At 39.5% G+C, this 24,056-nt stretch overlaps 1 protein-coding gene across 3 annotated transcripts in view; it reads left to right on the top strand.

The window, feature by feature from the left end:
* Positions 1 to 5,554: 5,554 nt before the first annotated feature.
* Positions 5,555 to 24,056, top strand: part of pik3r3b (phosphoinositide-3-kinase, regulatory subunit 3b (gamma)) — a 232,412-nt gene continuing 213,910 nt past the window's right edge. For 2 of the 3 annotated variants that reach the window (XM_026147115.1, XM_026147114.1), the window contains exon 1: positions 5,929 to 7,204. In XM_026147115.1, coding sequence (XP_026002900.1) covers positions 7,165 to 7,204 — 40 coding nt within the window. In that variant the 5' untranslated portion in view covers positions 5,929 to 7,164. Of the gene's footprint in view, positions 5,736 to 5,928; positions 7,205 to 24,056 lie in introns of those variants that run through there. The other variant, XM_026147116.1, reaches the window with a different exon arrangement.

The following is a 24,056-nucleotide window of genomic DNA, read 5'->3' as shown; positions in this document are numbered from 1 at the left end:
AGTTAATTTACTATAGACCCAAAGAAGAATTATTATTTTATTTTTATGTCAGATTGCCTTCTTCAACACATGTTCAGTTAAATACAATTTCTGGAATTATGTCACAAGTTCAGCAAAGACTGTTGTTCTGAACAAGCCATGGAATGTGAGAATTACTAAATGTCAGTACACTATATACTATATACACTTCCAATCAAAAGTTTAACACCACTTGAAAAATGGCAAAAAAAAAAAATCTTATTTTGCATGGTTGGATCTTAAGAAGGTCCTAAATAGAGCTTCAACATGTAACAAGAGGACATGGGAGTGAGAGAAAACATTTTTTGGGCATGCAATTTTTTTGATGTTTTCTACGCGCTACAGTGGAGGGGGCGCCATAATTGTCTGGGGTGCTTTTTCCTTCAATGGAATAATGGAGCTTCAGGAGGTGCAGAGAGCATCACTCACGACTGAGGGCCCTCGTCCATGTGGTAACGACTGGGTTTTTCAATAGACCAACGCTACAACACATAATGCCCACAGGACAAGGGACTTCTTCCAGGAGAATAACATCACTTGTCTGGACCATCCTGCGTGTTCCCCTGATCTGAATCCAATTGAGAACCTTTGGGGATGGATGGCAGGGGAAGTTTACAAAAATGGACAACAGTTCCAGACAGTAGATGCCCTTCGTGTGGCCGTCTTCACCACTTGGAGAAATGTTCCCACTCACCTCATGGAAATGCTTGCATCAAGCATGCTGCAACAAATTTTTGAAGTGATCCACAATAACGTTGGAGCTACGTTGGAGTTGACTGTGCTGTGATTTTGATCTGGTCAGTTAAGCAGTAGAGGGGGTTGTTAATCAATTTTATCTGCTTTAGTGTTAAAAAAATTAACACTAGGTGCACTAAAGGGGCAACAACAAGACAACCTCAAAATAGGTTTTTATATGTGGAGGCCATAGATATTTTTTTCTCCTCCTCATCTTTTCAAAATACTTGTTCCCACTAGTTTTGCATTTGGCAGGGTCCACGTCACTACTCCTAGCATGAGGTGATACCCAGACCACACAAAGGTTGCAAAGCTAGTCCAACCCCTCCTGAATGGTACATTAACACCATGGCCAGAAGATTTTCTGTGTCTCCCAGTACAGTTTCAAGAGCATGGAGGAGATTCCAAGAGATAGACAGTACGACTAGGAGAGTTGGACAGGGCTTTAGTAGATTCAAAAGCAGATACTGGTCCTGGTATCTGGACCAGTATCTGTTTTTTTATGCAAGGAAGAACAAAAACAACCAGTAGATACTGGAATTCAACAATTCCCACTTGACAGGGTTTGGTTTTCTTTTACTCAATAATTAAATGCTGTAGCTCTGGTTTTCTTCAGCAAATAAATAATTTGTGTTGGTTTGTTCATAACCCTTCTAAAAATGCCACAGGGCGAAGGTGGTGCTGTGGTTTTTCTCTAATGTTTATTTATTGTTTCAAATCAAAGAATTTTACAATACTACTGAGTCTGGCGTCCACCATCCAGATGTTGTATGACCACAGAAAGAGCCAGATGGTAAGGATAAATTGATCGGTCTAGTATTGCCATTAGCTCATCACCCTGATCTGCTTAGAAAAATTTAGGGGAGCTCAAACTGCAGTTATTTTGTAACTCATTTGGATGATTTGTTTTAAAAGCCATAACATAATGCTTAGGATACTTCTGCCAAGCAATCCTCAGCAGATGGATAGTGGTGATTTTGATGTTGTTTACAGTTTCCTCAAAGAGCTCTTCAGCATAATTCACTTCTGCAGGTCTGGGTGCATCCTGTAAATCACATGGAGGTGGAGTCTCGAATAACAGTGCCAGAGAGGCGGGCTTGGGAGGAAATAAAGCTAAGTGTTCCATCTGCCCTGATTGCAAAATGAACCATACGCCCACAATTTTTGAAGTATGCTGTTGTCTATCTCTCCACTCAGTAGTCAGAGTGTTTAATGATTTCCAGCCTACACATGGCAGAAGGCAAGTCTTCACATCACAAATGAAATGAAACAAGATATTTTCCAATTCTCTCATTACATTGTCAACCTTGCTAAACAAGCAATGCATTACCCTCCAGCCTGCCCACTGAATAAGTTCTTAAACCTAGAAACATGTTTATCAAGGGTGAGAGATCATGGGCTTAACTCCATTTTTCAAGACCTTGGACTGCAATTACACTTTCCCTGTCTTTACACAGACTCAAAAACAAATTAATCACCAGACCAGTTAAAATAATCATCCTTCACTCAGTAAAGCTCAGCCGCCAATGGGCAAAAAAACCTTTCTTATTACATAAGCATGTAATATCATGCTTATATAATCTGTCAAATTTAATCCAGGGCAACTAGCCACTATCTTCACTCGGGGAATCCGGCTTTGTTCTCATAAAAATTATCTTCCTACTGATTGGCTTGTGTGTATGAGAAAGAAGAAAAAGAAGAAGGGATACACTTAACAGCCACAAAAAGACCCTCATCCAAGCACTGAGATATAAGAGATTAAATGCTTGTATAATCTTGGGTTTTTCTCTGTGAGGGTATTAATCAGTTCTGTCGTTTTCCATTTTTAGTTCTGAATAAATGTCACAAATATGAATCAGATGATGCCATGAAATGAGTTTTCATGTTTTTATGAGTTTTGAATTTAGTCTTGATAGTCATCTGTCGACATGATGCATGTAACCCATCTGAAGGTATAACAGACACATTTATGTATACATTGAGTGTGTGTGTATATGGAGAGACGAGAACTGTCAAGATAGACAACCACTTCTGTAGCCCTCCACCGATCAGGCCTGTATATTAGAGTGACCAGAGAGAAGACACTCCTCAGTAAAAGGCGAAACGGCCCACCTGGAGTTTGTCAGCAGAGATTTTGCTGGAGATACTTCAAGGACAGAAGGACCATGTCAAAAGAAACCATGTGTGAACATTAGGGATTGGAATTCCATTAACAATAATGCTTATCATTTCAATTCCTTATCGATTCTCTTATTGATTGTCATTGGGTTCTCATTGGCTCCGTTTTGAGAGAATTTATTGCCAAGCAGCAATAAATAAATTACATTCATGCAAATTAATTGCATACTGTGGGTCAAATGTTTTTGCATGTTTGTCGATATTTGTTGATATTTACCCTCTTATTTGTAATCAGTGTTGGAGTTGTTACTCAAAAAGTGCAAAAAGTCATTATTGAACATATTACAGAGAGCACTTTTCTCAAAAGTAATGCAGTACATTACTTAATTACTCACAGGAAAAGTAATTTGTTACACTACTCGTTAAATTACTTTTATGTTACTCTGTAAAATAGCTGAAACACTGTCTCATAACCACATTTTAACAATATAACCTAAGGCTACTACTCCACACACCAACACAAATCTCTAGTGAGGACATGCATTTCTAAAATCTTTCTCTTAGTAGAATACAAAGCTGACCATGCAAAGTAAAGTTGAAAACTACACTCCACACACACAAAAAAAAAAACCCGATTGCCACAGTAATTCTACTTGAACAGGTAGAATCTGCTTGTTACCTGTTGAAGTTCAGAGTCTGACTGCTGGGCGGCAACTCAGCCACTCGGCATTTACTCGGCGTTCACTCTGGGTTCTTGGCTATCTTAGTGTTAGCATGCTGTTTGGGCAGATGCTTGCAAAGAACCGAAGTTGTGTTAGCAGCATAATGCAATTGTTTCTGCCCTGGAAGCAGTTTTCAACTTTACCATTTATCTCGTCCTTTTGTGTAATACAGATAACTGTCCATATCCAAACTTTAGACTGCGTTACTATTTCGTCCTCTGACACGCGAACTGAAATCAGCAGGTTGTAATGCGAGTGCAAAAACTGATAAGAGGCAGGCAGGCTAACAATTCCAAGAAATTGGATTACTTGGTAGTCCAGTAGTCCAGTAGATTCCCATTCCTAGTGAACATGAGCCATCTTCTATTGGCCAAAGCTCATTTAAATTGTAATCACAGAGGAAAGGAAGCATAGAGGAGGAGATGTTATGGTATAGGAGTGGTCACTTAATTAGCATATACATATGCAGCAACATTTCATTCCATCTTTCTACATGGCAATAAAACAAAAGCCACCTCCAGGGTTTTTCATAGACTGTTTTTGCCATATAATTCTTTGATTGTTTGTCCTGGGGCTTTTTTTTTTGTTTGCTCGCCAGCACTTTCTGCTTGGAATGCTTCATCCACTTTAGACAACAGTATGCAGTAAAAACCATGGCGCAAATTATATATCATTTCTCTAGTTTTACTTGGCATAGTTTCAAGTCCGCACTTTAGAGTTGAAGTGAAGACTCATGAAGGCTGCATCTTGCTGCTACATCATCTTAAATCTGTCACGGACACGCTGGCCTGTCTGACGACTCCAGAAGGTTAAAGATATAAAGACCTGGATAACCCCTAAATTTCCTGCGTCTAAATTTAGATAAAACTGTGGTTATTATTTTCAGCCCTAAAAATCTTAGCAGTATGGTCTAACCAGATGCTTACTCAAGATTTGTTTATATATATATTTATATTGTATTTATATAGAGTCATTTTTGACCAGGATGTGAACTTCAATGTGCATATTAAATAAATATGTAGTTTGGCTATGCCATGGAACAAGACTTTTGGACTGCCTCTCATTCTCATTCTTGTTCTGAATCTGGAAAACTATCAGGTGAAAAAGTAGGGAAAGGCAGTGGTGCACGCACTGATTGGACACGGTGAGGACATACTTGGTAGTGGAAGGAATACTTCAAGGTGTTCCGCCTCATGGTTAAACCGTTCTCATGGTTAAAGAATAGATTTACTTTATATCTCCTTTTAAACATCGTCTCAGAACGGGATAGAGGCAAGTAGAATATATCAAATGCACTATCCCACCCAAAACCAAACCCCAAGAACAAAGCAGGTAAAATGGCAAAACTAAACCAGTTTTTAAAATCAACCATACATATGTGCACGTGTGTTTGCATGTGTGCATAACATACATATATATATACACACACACACACACACACGCACTTTTCTATCGTCCTATTTTGCTGACCTCTGCAGGAATAATCTGTCTTTTTGCAGTATGGAGTGCTCTCCATCTCTACCCTGGAAATGTGCGCACCTGATGACGCAGCAATCTCTGGCTCTCTGTTGCTGCGTCATTTGTGCATCAGACTACAAACAAAGCTGCGCTGCCGTTCTCCATCACGCATGCCTCTATCTTCTGTTTTACTTATTCATTCATTCCTAAAATGCGAACTCGGCATTCGGACACCTGCAGACTCGCACTGGACGTCCCACAGTTGTTACATAATTCATGCTTTTTGGCATCTCCACAATTCCCATCTAATCTTAACTCTCAGTAACATTATAATGACAGACGCAAAAAAAAAACAAAAAACAAAAAAACAAAATCAAACCTATATGGGATTCGTTATCTTGCTGCAGTTGCTGCGTCGGTGCGCCGCACCGACCCGTCCCGTCTCGGCCGCTCACTGGCATATTTTACAAGGCGGAGGAGGGCTTTACTGACATCAGCACTGCCGCTCTCTACGACACAGAGCAGGCTGCCTGTCTTCTGACCAGCCAACGCCATCAACTTATCCTCCAGTCGGGGCTTTGATTATTTGGGTCGCTCTGTGGGTTTTCAGGTACTGGCGAAGCTTAACAGTTCGCGCACCGAGCCATCAGTGGAAGGGGAGAGTTCCTCTGTGCAGTTTCAGTGGTGAGTTTGGGGCGTGTTTGTGGGAAGCCGACAGCAGGGCAGACTAGAGCATGGCGAACTTCATATTCGCCTAGTCATGCTTCTTGTAACTGGTAATATTTAGGGTTCATCAGCCTGCAAACAGAATGGTGTGAGATATGCGTTTTATTTAAAATATTATTACATTTTGATTATTTTTTATTTATTCAAACTGACCCTCAGGCAGATATTGTAATTTTTTTTATTATTATTTCTCTAGTGCAAAAAACATGTGTCAATATATTCTTGGTTTAAAATTCTAACATGCTGGATTAAAAACAGTACATTTGTTGACAATCTAACTCCATTTTAAGTTTGTAGGAGTGTCAGTCTGCGTCAGATGGTTACGCAGACAAGAAAGTAGAGGCAGCAGGATCTCATATAGAAGAGTGCACACAGAGGCACTCTGTAAAGAAAGCCAAATTCTGCAGTGCAGTGGATTTCCTCAGGTGTGTGTGTATGTGTGTGAGTGTGTATATGTGTGTGGCTTCCAAGTAGACTGATTACCATCAGGAGAAAATATCTACACTCTGGGATTTCATCTAAAGGTCTGGCAAAAGTTGGACACCCTTCAGTTTCCAGACTGCCTGGTGTCCCGAAACAATCTTGTCTTTTGTCTTTTCAAATCACAGACACTGTGTGTTGGGTAATCTGCCTTTCTGAATATTTGGATTGTAAAAGCACGCAAGCCTCAGACTGGGTCCCTGTGACTGACAGGTGAATTACTGTGGATTTTTAAGGAACTGTGTGGATATCCAAATCAGGAAAGACCAGCCGACTGTTCAGTTCACCACAATTGAGGAAGTTTTGGATAAAGAACTTTGGACCTTTTCTTTAAGGGGTTATGGGTCTAATTGCACCTCAGGGATAGGATTTTGAACAGATGTATTTCAATTGGTTCATCTCAGTGAGCATGGCAGAGCAAATCTCAGGTGGCATCCCATGAATCCCAGGTTTAGAGCGAGAACCATTTTCACCTCAGGTATTCTGAATTAACTGAGTTTTCATTTAGTACTATTTAATTTCACTTTTAATACAAAAAAATCTCAGGTGACATCAATAGGTTTAGCTTTGTACCTTCCTGTGAACTCTTGTTGCTATGGCATCTCACAGCTTCCAGTACCGGGCGCTTTTTGAATATGAGCGTGAGCATGGGGATGATATCAGTCTCCAGCCAGGCGACCTGCTCACTGTTCTGAAGGCCACACTGATGACAGCAGTGGGGCTGGAGTACCAGGAGGGGGGTGAGCGGAGTCCCAAAGGTTGGTTGCATGGGATTAATGAGAGGACCAAGGAGAAGGGAAACTTTCCAGGGACATTTGTAGAGTATGTTGGGGTGGTCACAGTTGGCCCTGCTGTGGATAAATCCTGGTCCTGACCTGTACCCCCAACTCCAGGGGGGAAACAGACAATGGTGGGACCTCAGCCTCCTGGAGGAGCTGCTGCTTTTGGTAAGTTCAGTTTGAGTTTGCATCGATGAGATCAACTTGATCCTTGGGTTTTCTGTTGAAATCTTTTTATTGGCTTATCAGTTCGAACGTAATATAACAGAGCTCAAGCAAAGAAAAAAACCAGACCACTTTCTCAGTTTTATTAACAAGGTTGCCAATGATACCACCACACATGGGTAGTGTTTGGATTTGGTTGACACTACAAGACCCAAAAGGGGCTAACCAGGGGTGAAAGTGGAGAGAGTGATCATTTATAGAAAAACATCAAGAGGGTTTTTGTTTGCTGCAGCTTGGTATTGCTTTAGGAGAAAACCAACGTATACTTTAAAACTCTACAGATATCGTTTATCCTGCTCATTCTTGTCCAGTTATAGCCTAAGTAGAATCTGCTTTTTTGTAGAATTCAACTGGCTAAATTGATAAAGAGAAGTCAAACTCAAAGCCACAGGAACAGTACAGGCCAGCTGATTATAGCCTGTCTTGTTTTTGAGTGAGTCATTTCAACCCTCTGCATCACTGCACCACACCAAATCCCACTTTAACCTGTAGCGCTAAATTGGCAATGAGGTTTTGGCAAACATTTTTAAAGAACAGATAAAGAAGAAAAATGTGGTACGAAATAGTAGATGTTGTATGACTGGTAAAGTATGTTTGGCATAGTGAAATTAGATGCCACAGTACAAACAAAGACAAAATATACAAAATCAAATACTACTGCAGCCATCAAAGTCTTGTGTTAAAGTCTTTCAAAAAAAATAAACCAAAAGAACCTCTAATTAAAACTCTGCATAGATTGGAAGACAATTTACAGTTGGGAATGATCTGAAAGTAATGTTGATTAAAATGTGTATCCTTTGTTTGGACTCATGTTCTTGATAATCCCTTGAGTAGGGAAAACTGGGTAGTTTTAGGTTCCTGCTGGTTCAATTTAAGGCCAGAAAAGCAACCATCAAACCATCAAATGGGAAGGTTACTTTCAGTTTTCACATCTTGTGTTTCTAAGGCTCAGGGTGAGAGGTTGCTAGTGGGTCATATATGATTCTTCAACAGTTTTACAAAACACTAAAACTTTCGTCCAGATAATTATAGTTGCATGATGTTACTGATGTTATTTGTTACTACTGCAAGCATGCATCCTGCATGCATGCACATATAAGAATTGTGTAAGACCTAAACATTTATCAGCAGTTTGCAAAAAACAGTCATTTGTTAAGTGCTACTGTGTGTAAGCTTGCAAATCATTTGTTTGTAATGAACTGTAAAAATGGCATTGAGCAAGTGTAGGTCCAGACTGCATAGTGCAGTGGTGTTAATAACCTCTATTATTTCACAATGCATTGCATATGAGCAGGAAAATATATTTTGTATTTTTGTTAGCAGTAACCTCATTTTCAACTAATTCTATATATTCATTCCATTAGACTGGGTTGCATTTGTTCAGATTTTTTGCTGAACTTGATCCTTCAGCTGTAGTCCAGCTAGACTTGTCTTAAACCTGTTCTGTGTAAATTCTACCAGACCCAAGTAGCTTCTCTTTCTCTGTCAGCTATGTGAATACTTGATAAGGTGTGTTAGTCGTGATGGAATGCATTTTCTGGAAGCTAATATGATTTCATTGAAGTTTTCTGCATCTTTTATTTTGTTAGATAACCGATTAATTCCTATGAACATATTTTGGACAGTTACAACTGTTTTTAGTTTTCCATTAGTTGAGGCCTTATTTTAATGGTCATGCTATGTTATGCTACCTATGATTAATTATGATTACTTCTCCATCCTACATTCATCATTGCATACATGCACTACTTTGCATTTGGTGATTCATTCCCTGACTCTGATTCCAGATAGAAGACTGACTTAATACTTAGAACTAATGTGCTCGCTATGTGTATCCAGTATAAGTGGATTTTTTTTATGGTTTATTTAGGATTGAGCACAAACATGCAATAATGAGGACTACAGGGACTTGAGCCTAAAAATCTGAAAAGCACTGGGAAACAGATCTGCCCTACATAAAAAAGCTATTATGAGCCCTGCAGGCTTTGTTTTATAGAGGGTTGGGTGGTTAGCTCCATTTTAGTCTTGGCTGTCTGATGCATAGTTTGTTCAGATCTGCTGTGTTTATGGCTTTTTATTTGCTAAACAGGTCAGATGCAAAACAATGGTTTCTCCTTGCCTTCCTCTGCTGACTCCTGGCTGCTTTTAATTGTCTGCTTGCTGATTCTTTTATGAGTCTTAGTCTTACAAAAGTAACATTCATGTTGTTCTCATCTTGAGTACCTGTAAATGTGTTGGTCATGTCCATCTACCCCTGCTCTTTACAATGATCAATGATGATGATATGGTGCCTGTAACATCCTTCAGCATTACCTGAATGGTGGTGGGTTAGTGAAGGTCTGGGGAGGAATATCCATGAGCACAGACCTTTACAGGCTAGACAGTGGCACCCTGACGCTTGGGAATTGGGATGAAATTCTTGGACTCACTGTTAGACCCTATAGTGCACGGCGGTGTGCGACAGCTGTGAGAGTAAGGAGACACATCCCGGAGGATGAAGGAATTGATACCACCGATTGCCCACCACCCCTTCACACACACACACACACACACACACACACACACACACACACACACACACACACACACACACACACACAAACACACGCAGAAACAATTGCTTGACCTAAATCCAATAGAACACCTCTAGGACATTATGTTTAGAACACAAGCAGTTTGGGGGGAGTGGCTATACAAATATACAGTTTTGATTTGATGCAATGAATTTTTGGCAAAAGAGACTAATCTGCTGCTTTATATTTCTTCACTTTGATTTTTGGGGTGTTTCTGAATTCATCGCTCTGTATGTTGGTCATTCTCATTCCCATCAAACATCCTTTTGTTCATAACATATTACGCAGTCCCTTATGAGTATAGATCTCCAGCATGATTTTTTTTCCCATTAAGAACTGATGTCTTTTTAAGAGGTGTGTGTACATTTTCCATTTTTCCTGAAGGAGAGGGATGGGAACATTATTATGACAAATAGAGACAAGAGATAAGAAAAAACCGTTGAGGTCATCAGAGTTCACTCTGGAGCTCACAGACGTAATCACATGCTGCACTCTCCTCTGCTGTGATAAGGCAGCTCATGTCTTATCTGTAGATGAGCCCTATAGCATCCTATGCTCTGTTCCTCTCTTATGTAAATGAGGGATGCAGTTAGATGCAAACTAGAAGATTAGACATCGTCAGTTTGTTCAGAGGCTTTGATCAGAAGAATTTGGTCAAGTAGAGCAAATTTGACACAACACCCTCACACCCTCAGTTTCATCACCACAGCAAGATCTAAGAAAAACTTTGAAGGTTCATAGAGAGAAACACCCCCGCATAGCAAGCAGGTCTGGCCCGGTTCTGGTATCAAGCTGGCACTTCTGACTGACTGGTGTCATGGCAGGGTGTATGTCAACCAGATGTGGGCCAGGTCTGGCAATGATGGCACTATTTATGTTCCTATTTTCCTACTTTAGTTAGAAGACCCAAATGCCATGTTACAATACTATACTGCTATGGTGGCTAATGTTTCAAACGCAGGTTTGACAGGTTTGTGAGTGTACACTTTATCCAAAACCTAGTGAGGGTTTACTCAAGTTTACCACTAAGTGGCTGTGGCTCAGGAGGTAGAGCAGGTCACCTGCTGATCAGAAGGTTAGTGGTGTGATCCCTGGCTCCACCTGTCTGCATGTCAAGTATGAATGTAATTAGGAAGCACTCAGTTTAGAGAAAGTGTGTGATTGGGGGAATGTGGCATATTGTATTGAGTAATCTGGGAGAGTACAAAAGCCCTATGCAAGAATCAGTTAATTCTCTGTCTGAGCAGTTTTGTCATCTTCCTTTTGCAGTATTATGCACATGTTCTTATTACATGGCTTGATTAAAGTACTCATTAGGCTGACATCTGGAGCCAGAGCTGAAACTGTTCTGGGCCAGCTCAGGGCCAGCAGTGTGTCTGCAACTGGCCCGTGGCTGCACACACCTTACACATGGCCCACATACCACAAACAATGACGGCCCTTTGGTGGCCCAGATCTGGTTTGCCAGATGTGGACCACACATGGGCCAACACAAGGCCAGTTGCAGACACACCGGTGGTCCTTCGCACATCTGGCAAACCAGATCTGGGCCACCAAAGGGCCGTCATTTTTTGCGGTATGTGGCCATGTGTAATCACACTGCGTGGGCCAGATCCGGACCATACCAATTTTCCTATGTGGGACTGTATTTTCATAGTTCATTATCATTTGTTGTAGAGCACTGCATTCTCAAATTACTGGTTTATTTGTGGTTCCTAGTGTATTTATTGTTGGAGTCTCTCTGTATTACTGTAGGGTGTTTACCTTAGAATATAAAGTGCCTTGAGTCAGTTGTTGTGATTTGGTTATATAAAGCAAGTTGATTCCTATTGAATTGAAGTTTTGTATGCTGAAGCTGGCTGTTGTTCACAAAACTGGTTTCAGGAAACACATTTCAACAAATCTTTTTAAGAAGTATTTATTTTTACTGGCGAGGGAGCGAATTTATCTCAGCCTGTAACTCTTTAGTTTGAGAAAAAAAATACACCTTTTAGGCAACACAGTGATGCTTTGTTTGAATTTTTAATTTGTTGTAGTGCATTAGTTAGCTCCATCTCCATCCACCCATTGAATGGGATATGATGTAGTGCTGCATGAGAGTTGTGCAGAAATGATCAGCATCTTAACTCTTTGAGGAGTAGACAGTTTGAAAGTTACTATTGTCTTCTCCTTTGGCCCTTGGTCAGTATGTCAGAATGTGTAATGTCGGTGTGTATCTAGTCAGCCCCACTCAACTGCGACCATCGATTCAGATGTGGGTCTCATAAAAGGTTTTATTCACAGGGTTTGGCTTCCTTTAATCTTGTCTTTTGATTTTCCAAGTAGATATGTAGAAGGCATCAGGTGAGCCATCAGCTAATGTGGGCTGGGACTGAGATCATTTGATCTTCTGATATTGTGCAAATAGACAATCAGCACGAGAGTCCAGTCTTCCAGGAGGTAGGTTGATTATTATACTGTACGTGCAGCTCCTGAAATTGTTCAACCAATATTTCTTTTCTTTTTTTTAGAGCAGAAGTACTGTGAGTACTTTAACTGTGGGTATTTTACTGAATGACAGAACAGTGCTAAAATTTAAAGCACACAGAACAGGAGCAGGCTGGCTCATAAAAAGCTGGCAAGGAAATGATTGGAGTGGAATGATGATGTCAATGATTTTGACAGTGTGAGAAAGAGGAAGTGATATAAAGAATAAGAACTAACAGCCTGATCATACAGGAAAAGCAAACAGTTGAGTGATTGCAGATCTTCTTCCTACAACTTACACATAAGCTTCATGAAGCTACACAGAAGCAGTCTGCAAAGCCCTACAATCACAGAGATGGAGCTGCTCATGGCTCAGTGAGGCTAGGAAAATGGTGTCCCAGGGAAACTGTTGTCAATAAGCTTTTATTTTACTCGGTATCTAATTGGGCTTAGAATTACTTTGTTTGCTCAATAATCTTCTCTTCCCCAAGCAAAGAACCATGATAGACCAGAGGCTCTCCCTCCCATTCTACTTTAAATACTCTAGGAACAACAAGTAGGCCTGCAGAGCGAGAGCGAAGTGCTCTAATAGGGTGATATGGTACTACAAGGTCATTAAGATATGATGGGGCCTGATTATTTAAGACCTTGTATGTGAGGAGCAGGATTTTGAATTCAATTCTGGATTTAACAGGAAGCCAATGAAGGGAAGCCAAAACAGGAGAAATCTGCTCTCTCTTTCTAGTCCCTGTCAGGACTCTTGCTGCAGCATTTTGGATTAGCTGAAGGCTTTTCAGTGAGTTTTTTGGACATCCTGATAATAATGAATTACAGTAGTCCAGCCTGGAAGTAATAAATGCATGAACTAGTTTTTCAGCGTCACTCTGAGACAGGATATTTCTAATTTTAAAGATGTTGCGCAAATGGAAGAAAGCAGTCTTATATATTTGTTTAATATGTGCGCTGAAGGACATGTCCTGGTCAAAAATGACTCCAAGGTTCCTCACAGTGTTACTGGAGGCCAAGGTAATGCCATCCAGAGTAAGAATCTGGTTAGATACCATATTTCTAAGATTTTCAGGGCCGAGTACAATAACCTCAGTTTTATCTGAATTAAGAAGCAGAAAGTTAGCGGTCATCCAGGTCTTTATGTCTTTAAGACATTCTTGCAGTTTAACTAATTGGTGTGTGTTATCTGGCTTCATGGACAGATAGAGCTGGGTGTCATCAGCATAGCAGTGAAAATGTATGCTATGTCTTCTAATGATGCTGCCTAAGGGAAGCATGTATAATGTAAACAGAATTGGTCCTAGCACTGAACCCTGTGGAACTCCATAATTAACCTTAGTGTGTGAAGAGGACTCTCCATTTACATGAACAAACTGGAGTCTATTAGATAGATATGATGCAAACCACTGCAATGCAGTACCTGTAATACCTACAGCATGTTCTAATCGCTCTAATAGGATATTATGGTCAACAGTATCGAATGCTGCTGAGAAGCTGGGAAGAAATACATTTGAAATAATTATTGTGAAAGTAGAACAGTCAAAGCCTGTTTCACAGCGCCACACTGCTTCAATTAAGTCCATAGCTTCACCTCCTCAGCTCTGCTTTTCAGGCCTTAAACTGTTCAACTGGCCTTTTCTACTCTGGATTTCACTCTTTATTGGCCCTGATTGGTTCTCCATAATCTGGACTCTGTCAGCTAGGTTTCCGTTGCTGCTCAGACAAGGCAGGTTTTGCTGGTTTTCCACGTATTCAGTCGCCAATTGAATTGAATTGAATTGAATTGAATCTTTATTTTAAACATGTTAAAAAATCATCAGTCTGACCTGCTGTGCTCTGGTTCAAAATCCCATTTCGTCCAAGGAGCAATTATTCATCTTTTATCTAACTACAGTCTTCAATGTTTATTTATCAGCTAGCTTTGGCATATGCTACAGCAGCCTTCATGTTAATGTTAATTTTTGGCTCTCTTCCACACGATGTCTTTTGTTCTCCCTTCGTCCCCTCACTCGAACAGGTCATAGCAGATGACCACCCCTTCCTGAGCCTAGTTTTTCCTGGAGGTTTCTTCCTGTTAAAGGGGAGTTTTTCCTTCCCACAGTCGCCAAAGCGCTTTTACATAGGGGGTCATATAATTGTTGGGGTTTTCTCTGTTGTATTATTGTAGGCTCTACCTTACAATATAAAGCACCTTGAGGCAACTGTTGTTGTGATGAGGCACTGTACAAATAAAATAAAATCGAAAATAATAAAATGAGGGGGAGGAGGCCCTGGGGCAGACCCAGGACACGCTGGAGAGATTATATCTCTCGGCTGGCCTGGGAACGCCTTGGTATTCCCCCGGAGAAGCTGGAGGAGGTGGCTGGGGAGAGGGAGGTCTGGGCCTCTTTGCTTAGGCTGCTGCCCCCGCAACCCGGCCCCGGATAAAGCGGATGAAGATGGATGGATGGATGGATAAATGTTAAATTGTATGCAAACAATCCAGTGGGCCCCTGTATTGAGTTTACATTCATACATTTCTGTGGGTCAGAATGACGTCCTCTGTGGTTTTACGTAAAAGTGGTCAACTGTTTTTTTCTTTTGATCCCACACATCCCCAAATTTAGTATTTGATTAATAAGCCCCTAAATGTATATGGTTTTAATTTACAGAGCTGCAGGATTTTTAAAATGCAAATGAAAATTAAAAATAAATAAATAAAAATGAACCCCTTGGTGCTTCTAGTGTTTTAATCTCTTAAATTTAAGTAATAGTGCTTTCTTTAAATGCTGAATTCAATGACTTGCATATACATCGTCTAATGAAAATGTATCAACTTCTTTAGTTTTGCTGTCATTTTGAGGTTAATAGCTTTAATTACATTTTTATAAAGAAAAAAATGCCCTTCCAGTTTTCTATACAGGGTCAGTATTAGAGAGTGTATTCCATGCTGTCATGAGCCAAACCTTCACCTGTAAATCTTGCTCCTCCCTGAACCATGTGCAGCGACTCATGACCAGCTTTTATGTTTAAAACCCAATGAAGGCATGCAAATTGTTCTGACCTGCTTTCTCTCTTATATCCTCCCCATTCTCAGCATGTTTATGGAAGCCTATAAAATCACACACAATTTTATGGCCTTCTCTTCCTCTCTGCATTTGAATACCCCTAAAATGTCTTGATAAAATGGGGAACAGCTCATTTGACTGCTTCAATTTCAGTAACTGGGGGTGTTGTAAAAAATAATTTAAGCTGGGGCAGTAATGCATTTCAGCATTTGATGCATGGCATTAAAACAGCTCCAAGTTACAGCAGTAATATTAATGAGCAACTTCCAAAGGCTATTACAATGCATTATTCACACAGTGCATCTTTTCTTCATTTATTATTGATACTCAACGTTAGAATTTTATTAACATTCAGCAACAGAATATTTTAGAGCAGTCTGTGACTAATATCTGTTTTTCTACATTTGTCAGTGTGTATTGTTTATTTTGTCCTTTATTTTTCTTGAAACTTTAACAGTGAAAAAAGTGAATATGAGTGTGAATGCTTGTCTGTCTCTGTGTTAGCCCTGCATCAGATTGGCAATCTGTCCATTGTGAACCCTGCCTCTCGCCCTATGTAGCTGAGATAGCCTCCAGTCCCCCCATTACGACTCTGATAATCAAATAGGAACTTAACTGGCAACGCTGAAAAGGTTTTCTTAGCAGTCATTAGTCAGCAGGCAACAGCAGGACACCAAAAACTGCTCCCTGATCTTAAAGGTTAATGAGCAAAGTGAATACTTCACTCCCTCCTCACACTTCACTCCCATTAGTGAGATACAGAGTTAAATGGACAGTACAAAAAAAAGCCTTAAACAGCAAAATACTAGCATGACCTTCATACTATATCAGTTCACTTTGCAGCATCCAAACTCAACTGTAATGCAATAAAGTTAATGAGTCACGCATTCAGTGGTTCATATCAGACAGTTAATCAGATCTAGGCTTGTTTTGTTTTTTGTTTTCAAATGACAGTCACACTAGGAAAAACTGCAGTTGGAGACCAATCACCTCCACTCATGACCAAAATTACTATATGACCTACAATGAACCTGAGATTTGGTTGCCTTTGAAATAGTTGCTCCAAAGATGGGGACTCGGTCTACAACCACTAGCAGTCAGCTGCCATCTTCAAAGTCACTTTATGCCCATTAAGATGGACATAAAGTGGCAGCAACATGGAGTCAGTCTGCTATCAGTAATTTTCTAACTGAATGTTGTCAAGCTGCCAGTTACATGCATCTGTTTTGTGATAACACAGTGATTAACTGTGAAAGTCAACAAAAGTAGGGAATTTTCTTTCCACAAATAGTGACATACACTATACTTTCAAAAGTATTCACTTATCTGCCTTCACATGAATATGAACTTAAGCGACATCCCATTCTTAACCCATAGGGATATAACAGTACATACAACATAAGGTTGGGGACACCTGCAATCAGCTGAGTCATGAAATGTTTCTCCCACTCAAAATGCTCCATCCAGATGAACAGAACCAACACTTTTGGGATTAAACTTCTAACAATTACTGAGTCACAGCAAACAAAGGTGTTTGAGTTGTTCTGTTTAAGCTACATGATAAATGGGGCAATTTTCAGAAGCAGTGAGATGTTACTTTTGAAACTGAGTCTTGTACATTTTGGAATTACACTTTTTTTTTTGTACCTTTGGGTAATCTAAACAGATAATATTCTAGAAAAAGTTGGATATGAAACCTCTTAGATCTAATTCTTTATTCATAGTTTTCATGTGACTTGAGAGGTACTGGGACATGACCACATGGGCAGCCAAACAGTACTGCACTATCTACTCTACTTTCTGCAGTCCATCCTATGTATGTTCATAGAAGTTAACAAAATCCAATATTTACCTTTGCTTTAAAGAGAAACTATTTGTTGTTCTCCATCTCCCACACCATTCAGATTGAAAAATACATGTAGCTGTACTTTCATTGCTGGCTTCAACCTGGCAGTACACTGTAAAAAAAAAGTGCTGTTTTTACAGGAAAACGCTGGCAGCTGGGGTTACCAGGGACTTCCTGTAAAAAATACAGCAGCACAGTATATCGCTTTACAGATGCAATATGTAAATTGATTTACAGTGAATGAAACTCACATTAAAACTGTTAAGTCTACAGAAAAAAGAAGTTAATTTCACACATTAATGTGTAATAAATAGACTATTTCCTGTATCTTTTACAAGTAATAAATGCTTATTGTGGATCCATAAATTGTAAAATTAACAGGGAAATATCGAACAAAAAACTAATTTAAAATGGTAGAACAACGGTGAAACTGTGCATATTAAATGGAGCTGCTCTGTATATTATACATAAAATCTATTACTATGCTGTATATTTTATGTTTTAATGTAAAATTTTAACCATAAACCAGCAAATTTATTACTGCTACGCCCACATCCAAACATGCAAAAATCTTGAGAAAACACAAGAGAGAAAAATATCACTTCTGGGAAATTTATTTTGCAGCCAGATTAGCCAAATGACAGCAAGTGGATGCATTTTTTCCAACTAACACAATATGCAAGGCACACAGCAACTACACAATTCAATCAAAATATAGGCTATAAAAGCTGTGGAATATTCCTGCAAAGCAAGAACCATGTTCATGAAACAAGCATTTGTTAGACCCTCCACCAGAAAAAGTTAAATACCTGTTAAGACTTTAAAACAAAAAACACATATTGTTCCAAAAATGATCATAATCACCATGCAACGCAACACGCACCCTGCTGCCACCACAACCATGGCCTTGGTCAGAAAACACATCAGGAAAACCACGTGGTGAAACAAACCTACACATGTGGTCTAGAAACACTGCAGTAGCAGCATGTTTTTTTTTTTTTAATTTTTATAAAGAACATTCCTTCAAAGCAAGAACATCTTCATGAATTGGCTTCATGCATTCGACCAGTAAAAGGTTTCAGTACACATTGTGGAACAAAATTAACAAAGTAAAACTAACAGTCCACTAACAGAGAGTCAAGATTTAGGCGTAGCGCCACTCATGGTCGGCGAGATCCTGAATCAGGGTGAGGACTCGAGGGTTCACACTGAGACGACGCTTTGAGTTTTTGTTCTCTACTTTGGTTCCTTTTTCTGGGTTTATGGAGAAGAAACACCTGTAGAATAAAAATATAAAAAAGTTTATTAAGCATTTTTATAATTGATCAGTTAAAATACAAGTACAAAGTAAAAATTAAGTATATACACATATATATACACACAGTCATGGCCATGACCACGTTCAAGACGAAGTATAACCAAAATGCTGTGGGGAAGTGAACAATGCATGGTCAAAAGTATTGGCACCCTTCACGAGTGTCTTTTGCAGTGATATGTCACACTTTAGCATTTTTAAAATCCAAAACAAAGGTTACAGGTAGTCAGACGTCAGCTGATGCTTGGTCTAGCCCTGAGTCTCGGTCAGGCTTGGACCCGGATTCAGACTGTTATTTTATTTAACAAAACACACACACACACACACACGCACACACACACAAAGAAAACAAAACAAAATCCTGCATGGCTGCTCTTTCTTCTAAAGGGATCTCGTCTGTGTGGTCTGAGTCAGTCTGATGTTTTCTTTTTCTTATTTTGGGTGTTGAAGTGCGCCTTACATTTTCAATTCTGTTCTGCAACTGTTTGACAAGTGAAAGGTAGCCTGCGCCAACAATATCACCCTCTATTAAATCTAGCAGAGAATTGGGATATTTTGCCACCATTTTTTTGCAACGTCAATTGAATGTTTTCTACCTACATGAGGGCATTTTTCCATCATCTCAGTCACAACAATCTTCAGTTTTGCCTCCTCAGTTTTGGGCGAGGCCCTTTCACAGAAAATCACATACAGTTCATACACTTGATGGAGCAGGGTATGGATCAGGTAACACTTATATTAATGTTAAACTATTTACAGTGAGAAGTGAGCTATTAGTTGGACATTATTTTGCCACAATACTATGCTTTAGTGGAATGACTCTGTATCCTTCAAGAATGTATGATACCAAAGGATAGAAATCAGGCAGGTCATTAATGTTGATACACTGTAACCCAAGACTGTCCTTTGTCACAGAATACAGATGGTATTCTGAGAGGAAGATGCCTTTGTGGATATCCATTAGAACATACACAGATGTGTCATTTTGAATCAAGATGAGTAGAAGTTCACCAAACTCCATACGCTCGTCATTTCTGTACACAAGAAACTGTTCCTTCTTATATGCAGTGCCCTTGTACTGAATGTCTGTGGTAACTGTGGTATTGCTTTCTGAAAAAGCTAACTCCCTGACTGCATGCTGAATAGTGTCATTGTAGAGGTTGGGATAAAACACACAGCTCTCCTTCACCTGCAGCAGTTCACGGCATTCTTGCCCTGCTAAAAGATAAGCCTGATACATCTGATGACGTGTTGACAAAGTTTGACAAATATTTTTGAAGCTTTTCAAGTGTCTGGCACATCTTTTAAAGTAACTGTGTTTACATTCAAAAGAGGGACATTTCTCCATGCCCTTAGCGGAAATGCAAATTATATTTCAGCACAATATGTATACACAGAACAACCCTAGGTCTCTGTAAGGTAGATGTGTTGTGTGTTTGTTACCTCTTACCATGCTCACCAAGTGTTTAAAGTCCTTCCAGCATCTAATACATGAGAACACACTAAGTGAGGGTGTTTGATTAGACAGAACAAATGTGTGTGTTTGGGGAGTTAGATGAGTTTAAGGACACAGGTCTGAGTTTACACAGTGTCCAAGTGTAGAGTGGACAGTTCTTTCTTCAGGGTGGAGAGGAAGGAGACTTCATTTCATGGCTAAAACTGACAGCCAGTTCATGGAGATATATTACATGCCTGAGGCTGATTTCTTCCTGCTTGAAATGTCTTCTCCTTCTTTTAGCCAGTCCCTTTAGTGGTCGGCATCATCTGCCTCTATCTCACCTTATCCCTAGTATCTTCCACTGTTGCATCAACACTGTATGTCCTCTTTGGCTACATTCATGAACCTTCTTTTTCTCACACTCAGCGTCCTTTATTGTCTACTATCCTCCCTCTGTATAGGTCCAAACCATCCAAAGCTTATCTCTCTAACTTATCTCCAAGGAGCTTAATCTAAGCTGTCCCTCTGATATACTAATTTCTAATCCTGCCCATTCTGGTCACTTTCAGTGAAAATCTGAGCATCTTTAATTCTATCACTTCCAGTTTGGTATCTTGTCTTTTTATCCCTTAGCCATAAAAGGCTGGTGTGGTGGCCGAAAACATTAGAGCACTTATGCAAATATGTGATGTCTTGACAAATCAAGCAGATATTAGAAGTTTACACAGCACCATTCTCGCATGAAAATATCTTAAAAGTTTATTTTGTGACCCAGAAAGAGTAATATTTCAAACTCCGCCACGCTGTGTTCCTCCGCCACTGCCTCGTTTGAGTTTTGGACAAAATGGATTCTGGGATATTGCATTTCGTCATTTTGAGCTGATTGGAGACCAAAGCAGCCAATCAGATTTTTTTGCATCCAAGTCTGTGATTGGCTGGTTTTGTGACACAAATATAACGGTGTACAGAAAGAGTTGAACGCGCACGGGCAGAAATGTTGAGAGCGCGAGCAACACATTGCGAGCAAGCGCAAATTCAAAAACTGAGCGAGAGGGGCTGCTATTGTGCGTGTGTGTGGATAATAGCAAACACTGAAATACATTTTTTGCACGCAGCAATGAATTTTGTTCACTCAAATGTAGCTTTTCTTCGCTCAAAATAAATTTCTCCTCAAAATGCAACACTTGCACCTGCAAATTTTTTTTACATGGCTCAATTTGTTTTTACGTGCGCTCAGAATAGTGGCACAAAAATAACGCCATACTCAGAGATGATCCCTGATGTCATTCTACTACCACATTAACCTATCTGTCATTCCTACTACTTATCCCAGCACTGCTTCACTGTCCTCATATATGCCCTGCACCAGCAGCATACATTCATCACAAAAAATACAAATCTTTCTGACCTTTTCTATTTCTCCACCAAGACTCTCAAATCAGTCATTGCATCTGTAGTACTCTTTCTCAGCTGAAACACTATGGTTTCATCCAGTGTACGTTTCTGGACCATGTTGGTGAAGATGTCTGTACTTACTACTTACTTACTATACATTTCTCAGAGACCCTCTCACGCTCCAAAATTGTGTTAAACAGTCTGGTCAAAAAGTCCATTCTCCTTTCTCCTACACATCTCTATAACACCATATTTATGCAATCTGGATTACTTAACACTTCCTCCAAACTAATGCTCTGCTCTTCCGTTTTCCTTTCTCTCTCATTTTCATTATTCATCAGCTCCTCAAAGTACTCCTTCCACCTTTGCAAAACACTGCCTTCATTAGTTAGCACATTTCCATTTCTGTCATTAATCACCCTAACTTCCCGCCTTTGTCAGTTATATTTTCTTTCTTTCTATTTTTTTCAACCAGCAGGAGTTGTCGTAACAGCAAGGATAGATCCTAACTTCATATTTTTTACTTTGTGTGATTCAACAAATTAGATGATCCATATCCAGAAAAATTCTATGTAGGCAATAAACAGTAGATATGCACAAATTTATTTATGAACCATCTATATTAGTGTTTCACACACAAATCTGGTTATAAATACTTTTAGCTTTTTTGAAATAAAAATTAGAAGACTTCAAATAATCTGTATGAACAAATTATTAGATAACAAATTATTAATAATAATTTAATCTTAAATGAAAGGCTTTCTATAGAGAGTGGAGAGTAACATTCTGTAGAGACAGTCTAATGTTTTATTAATGAAAGAACTCACAGATGAGACATATTTACAGTCTAGGCACTAGTTTTAGTTATTCCACTTTCTTTCTTCTCCTGTGTTTCTGAGGAGTTTTTTTTCCCCCACAGACTTGGTTTAACATCATTGGTTCTGTTGTACTCCAGGGTAAAGCTGAACTGCCCCTGAACTGCCCCTGCCTCATTATGCCAGCTTTGAAACACACACACACAGACACACAATAATGCTTAGCTCATGCAGCCAAGTGATGTGTGTCTCTTTCATATCACTGCTCTTCTATTCCACCATTTTACCCTCATCTTTACTACTTATTCTTTCTTGTGTTGGAGAGAGAAATGCGTCTGCCTGAGCAGATTCTCAGTATATTTTACTGATTTATGGTGAGATGTCCAAAAGTTTCTGGCAAGTTCTTTTATCTGGCAAATACACATTTTTATACAGTTGTGCCCGTGGATGATGATCTTTGCAACTGACAAGCATCAGCGTGAATGTACTGAATTTGATGTGAATCTCATTGACTGTCCTATTTTTTATTATTGAACAAATGAACATGATTCCACAGGGGAAGCAAAACTAAACACACTGAAAATGGAAACACGAGACTGTCAAAATAAAACAGGAAACATAATGACGCGAAGACTGTGACAACAGCTTTACAATATGACATAAAAAACGCAGACATGAAACACATAAGACTAAATTCAAACTCAAATTCAAATTTTATTTGTCACATACACAGTACAACATTTAGTGAAATGCTTGTGTCCGAGCTGTGGACAGGCTGCAGACGTATCTGCGCCATTCCAGGCCTTGGTGTTATCATGGAGGGTCTAGCCAGGACCCTGGGGAGACAGAATGATACACAAGGAGAGGGACATGGAAACGAGGGACAGACATAACTAAAAATCAGACATAGAGGACAAGCGACTTACACAGGAAACAGAAAATAACACATAAAAAGGGAGCATGGATGAAACTTTAAACAAAACCCAAGTAAGACAAACAAATAATAACACTAGAACTTACCATTACTCTAATGCATCATAAGAAGTCAGACATACGAAATAAACTCAAAATGCTATTGTGTGCACCCATTTTTCCATCTGCTGCAAAATTTGGTTAAAGTGGTCATTATCTCAAAATGGATCTCCTGAGTGTCAGTTAATCTGATTGAATAATTAGACAGATATAAAAAAATACTAAAATAAAATAAAAAATACTAAATTGACAAATTTAAATAACATTAATATGTGCACATCCTGGCAAGAGATCTAGGTTAGAATTTCCCCCAAAAATCAAGATCTCTACTGTGAGTCCAGAGATATTCAGTGGTATTCTGCCCCTGACTGACAGAGCGATTGCCTTGTCTTTGTTAGCTTGCTGCTCCTTACTTGCACTGTTGCACACGTCCATTATTTGAGCAGTCTGACCCCATTTCTCACTTTTCCTCACTCATTACCTCCATCTTTCTGTGCAGCTGTCTCTTTCATTCTTCCCTCCTCTGCTCCATTATTCAGTTCTGCTGTGCTTTCTGTCTTTAACCCAGTTTTTGTTGTTTTTCATCATTTAGCCTCGACCTTCCTCTCTGTCGCTCTGTCTACCCATTTTCTCTTTACACAGGAAAATCATAAAAAATAGCATACAGTGCTCTCCACCTGTTATATAGATAACATTTTAAAATCGAAAGATGCTTTTTGGGGTAGATACATGTTTGTTGCATGGGGGTCTCTTTTTCTATATTTTGGTTGCATTCATTTGTGAATTTGTCACCCTGCATTTGAAGACCCATGCATCTTGGGCTGTGTGCCTGCTCACTGAGTACATGAGAAATTCAATTACATGCTGTTTCAGAACACACACACACACACACACACACACACACACACACACACACACA

This window comes from Astatotilapia calliptera, chromosome 17 (assembly GCF_900246225.1).
Source record: "Astatotilapia calliptera chromosome 17, fAstCal1.2, whole genome shotgun sequence".
NCBI classification, from domain to species: Eukaryota; Metazoa; Chordata; class Actinopteri; order Cichliformes; family Cichlidae; genus Astatotilapia; species Astatotilapia calliptera.
The sequence above is the reverse complement of the archived record's forward strand: the minus strand, read 5'-3'. Positions and strand labels throughout refer to the sequence as shown.